This window comes from Tigriopus californicus, chromosome 5 (genome assembly GCF_007210705.1).
Source record: "Tigriopus californicus strain San Diego chromosome 5, Tcal_SD_v2.1, whole genome shotgun sequence".
NCBI lineage: Eukaryota > Metazoa > Arthropoda > Copepoda > Harpacticoida > Harpacticidae > Tigriopus > Tigriopus californicus.
In genome coordinates this window covers 6,187,037-6,191,369 of record NC_081444.1, presented here as the reverse complement: position 1 = coordinate 6,191,369, position 4,333 = coordinate 6,187,037, and the positions used below count along the sequence as shown (strand labels likewise).

The 4,333-nt window shown below is 40.5% G+C and overlaps 1 protein-coding gene across 1 annotated transcript in view; it reads left to right on the top strand.

The window, feature by feature from the left end:
* The window catches only part of LOC131880745 (uncharacterized), an 8,482-nt gene extending 4,155 nt beyond the window's left edge, over positions 1-4,327 (top strand). Inside the window, exons 3-5 of the mRNA XM_059227438.1 lie at positions 3,086-3,180; positions 3,305-3,527; positions 3,892-4,327. Coding sequence (XP_059083421.1) covers positions 3,086-3,180; positions 3,305-3,527; positions 3,892-4,133 — 560 coding nt within the window. The 3' untranslated portion in view covers positions 4,134-4,327. The remainder of the gene's footprint in view (positions 1-3,085; positions 3,181-3,304; positions 3,528-3,891) is intronic.
* Positions 4,328-4,333: the final 6 nt, after the last annotated feature.

The window sequence follows — 4,333 nt, the reverse complement described above, 5'->3', positions numbered from 1 at the left end:
TACGTGATTCTCAAAATCACGTTCCAAATTCAGGGAGCCAGTGAGTTGATGGCTCGTTTGCCTCGTTTGTCTGCTTTGGTTGAAACTGACTAACGCAAGAGAAGTCGATCAGCCCGACACCCTGCTGCCCAACTACCAAAATGTGTTCAAAGCAAAGTCTCAAGTGGCTTGGTTGGAGTGACTTTTCTCTGACAAGCCCTCTAGTTTAGGCCTTACTTGTTGGGAAAAGTTTGGTGATTACAAAAAGTGGCGTTTCCTTGCTTTAGTGTCCTTGCATTAAGCAATCAAAATGATTTATACTAATTGCTTCGCAACTCCAAGGGAATTTTAGCCAAGTTTCTGTTAGTAACCAGACTTTTGGCACACATTTTTTTTTGGGTTGGCTAACACAATTAAAGATGTTGGTTTAAATGGTCAGTGCGTGTACAAGGTCAAATTACCATCCTTAAGTAAATGTAAATATGGGTTAATTTCACTGTAATATTCAAAGAAACATTAATGTTTTGGTTCGTTTCATTGTATTCTGAAAAGTATTCCCCCACACATTTGAGGTGAACCAAATCACATGATTCAAAAGTAGCAAAAATATTTCAAAATAGAAGAGATAGACAACAATTGGGCTCTATGGATAAAGGTACTTATTGCAGCTCTTGCTAATGTCCGCTTTGAAGTATGATGCACGATAAAAATAACAATTTATCTTATTTTCATGATCTGTTCTCACCCAAGAAGAAAATGTTATGGTGATAGGAACAATTATAATTGTGTGTAAAAGACCTTGTTCAAATCATACCCATTTGGTGCCCCCTTCGAAGTCTCAGGGTTCAAAATTAGGAGAATATGATAAATACAACTGCATCAATTTTAACTCCAAAGTTTCTCTTTAGATTTTTGTGCTTTTCATTTTTTTTTCTTGAAGAATGATTTTCAAAATATTGCCTGAACACACCGAGTCAAAGAGCGCCAAATATAATTGAATTGTGAATCTGAAATCCTTTATGAGCACCATGAACAAAATGCTTTTCTTTAAAAAGTAGCATTGTTCTAGCATTTTCGCATTCCATTAGCATTCTTTTAGCATCGATTTTGCACGAGCTACCATTGCTGGCTGAAAAACCCCTGGCCAGCCTGTGCGGAGGTGCTGCAATTCCTCGGACTTCTTCGAAGTGGAATAGTAGGGAGGGGGAGAGGACACTTCAGAAGCAATCAAATTACCCATCCCGTGGGAGGGAGAAAGAAGACGACTGATGCATTTCATCAAAAGTAGCTGTTGTTGGTTGGGGATAAATATGTAGAAATGACACCCGCCTCTACTGTCACTAGAATAAAACTTGGGCTTGGATATAGCTCAGATGCTCTTGAGATCGTACAGTATCAGATTAATTCTTACTTTTGCGTAACACTGAAGTTTAGTACTTTATTCTCTCCCAATACGAGAGCTCTCTCATTCCATCAATGTTCCTAGAGAAACATCTTTGGAATTTAGTCCTTAATGTTGCTTTCCTGAACTGTCAATGAGCCAAATTTCATTAGTACTGTTGTATGTGCACCCGCGTTAAATAACAGATTCGAGGTATCCAGAGAAGGAATTGAAATAGCGAACAAAATGGCATATGAAATTCCCTTTTCTCTGCATATGCTAGAGCATCAGAGCATTAGCCGTTCCTTAGTAAAAGGAACGGATTACAGTAAAAATTAAGTCGCCCAAAAAAAGTAATGTCATTACGCCTTAAAGCTACTTTTTCAAAGATTTAGGTTGCCAATATTTCAAGATTTTTGCCCCATCAAGATCAAACAAATTACTACTTTTTTTCCTTTAAGAAGTCCTAAAGTTCGAGTTTTCCTCTCAACATGTGCATTTCTATTAAAGCTTAGCATAATAGCTCAAAATTTGTTGCATTGTTATGCTTCGAGGAGTCAAGATTGTTTTGTGCTTTTTTGCCCGGGAAATTTGCCATGCCTACAATACTTGATTTTTATCCTGATCCTTATTCCTTGTACAACTTTGAAGTGCCTATTCCACTAGCTATGGCTACTTGTTTAGCCCCTCGTTACTCCCATTTTTTGGCTTTGATTATTATTTCAAACTTTTTGCCTAGCATATCATTTTCTAAATTTGAAGCACTTCAAATCTAGAAATGTTCCATTGTATGGAAATAACACGCTTAAAAGCTTTTTGAAATTTCTATTAAGATTGCTCAAACGCTTCAAGAATCGTCAATTGTCAAGAGAGAAGCGACAAATTACAGGCCACTCTGAAAGATGAAAAAGGAACAAGTAATGAGTAAATTTTGGGTTTTAGGTCATTACAATTCCACCAATTCAAAATGTATTGGGATTACATTTCCTTTTGCGAAAAAGAGAGTCATTTCGTTGCCTGTAATTATGTCACTACTGCCCTGTAGCACAATACATTATATCTACCCTGTATTTGAGGCCTTCATTTAGTAATGTCTTTTCCCACGTTTACCCTCACATTGAACTGACGGCAGATGCGTTTGTGAGTTGATGCGTTTATGAACAAGGTAAGTACATTCCACAAGTATGATGGGCGCACGAGCCAAAAACAAGGTGAGGGGGAGGAGAAGGATGGTTGTACACTTGAGGAGGAGGAGGAGGAAGAGAAGCAATGGGAGATGGAAATGGTAGAGGAGGAGGATCTCTCGACCTTGTTGGTAAAACTTGCGTTATTGGCTTTCAAAACGGGAAGGACTCGCTTCATGCTGTAATATTGACCATTTTGCCGAAAAACGTGCCCTCTCGGGGGGAATGCGCCAGCGTCATATGCTAAACAAGTATAATACCATGTTGATCGAACCATACGAGGAACACTTGATTTCTGATTTGCTTGGGAAACAGACGTGTACCATTTCACTTTGGTCCTCTGTCCTCAACGAGGAATTGGGTTAGAACTCGCGCCAAGTACTACGGTACATCATCCGTTACAATATCTGCAAAATGACTTTGAACCAAATACTATCCGTGCCCTTGGTGAATGGCAGGAGTAGTTCGTGGGCGTGGCTGGCCAAGAGTGTTTCATATCTCGTCGTCTGTGTATCCTTAGTGCCTTTCTCTTCATCTTCAGCCTCAGCCTACCACCCTCCCCTCTACGGCCTTGAGAGCGGAAAAGTGCCTGATTGCCCCATCGCCCAAGCCAAAACCAATTTTGACCTTTCTCAGGTAAACAACTAAAGAATGAACGTGAAGAAAGTGCACTGACTTTGGGGGGGAAATAATTGAAGCACCTGGAGACCACCTAGATGAGGTTACATTTGTTCAAGTCTGATCTTCAATTCAATTTCAGTTCCTTGGCGATTGGTACGTGCTGGCTTATGAATACCCAAAGAAGATGCGACTGAAAGACCTCAGTTGTGTCGGCCTTCATTTCTCCATGGCTGGATTCGGGGACATCCAATCGAATTTCACATTTCGCTTTCCCGCCAAAACGGGATTCTTTTACCACGTTCCAACCTTTTCGATAGTTAGCCAAGTCAAGACGTCCTTGTGGGAAACGCAGTTCGTTGGAGGTAATCATCATCGTCACTAATTCTATTAACTACCTTGTGCTTATTACCTAATACCAGGGATTGTGATGGTTTCGGTCAGATTTTTGACCCGCGCTCTTCATCTTTTAAGTACACATTCATGATCAATTATGCATTGACTAGAACAAAAAGTAACACAGTGGCAAGACACTTAATCCGATCATCCGGGGAAAATCCCGTAATCTGAAGAGTACAAATACATTTTTAATAACGATATCCTAATGAAGTTGTACCCAGTGTTTGTCAGGCATCCCAATCGCTGCCAATTAGAAGTCTTCCTTTTGATTACATCATCATCATCATCATCATCATCATCATTTAACCCTATTCGTTCTTTTACTTGCAGTCGAATTGATTTCTTCCATCGTTGAGACGGATTATCAAAATTGGGCAGTTCTGGTCCAATGTCGAGAGTCTGGCGGGGGATCGGATCCCAAATTCCTTTCAACTCGCATCCTTTCCCGAGCTCGGACTTTGAGTACCGAGCATTTCATGGAGGTACAAGCCGCAATTGAGAAGGTGGGAGCGAGTGCAGACTTCAGATACCCTGTGGTTCAAGACGAGTGCGAAGAACTGGATTCAGCTTAAGCCCCAATTGTTCCACCTACATCCAGCCTTCCATTACCAAAAAAATGCCAGAAAGTGATTCTGCCTGCTCCGGTTTCTCATGGGCCTGCATCGACCCCCATTGAGGCCCAGGTTGAAAGGCTTAGATAAAGTTGATCCCGCATTTCAAAATGAGTTTCGAACTCACAAAAAGTTCCATATTCAACTTCCCGACTCATAGA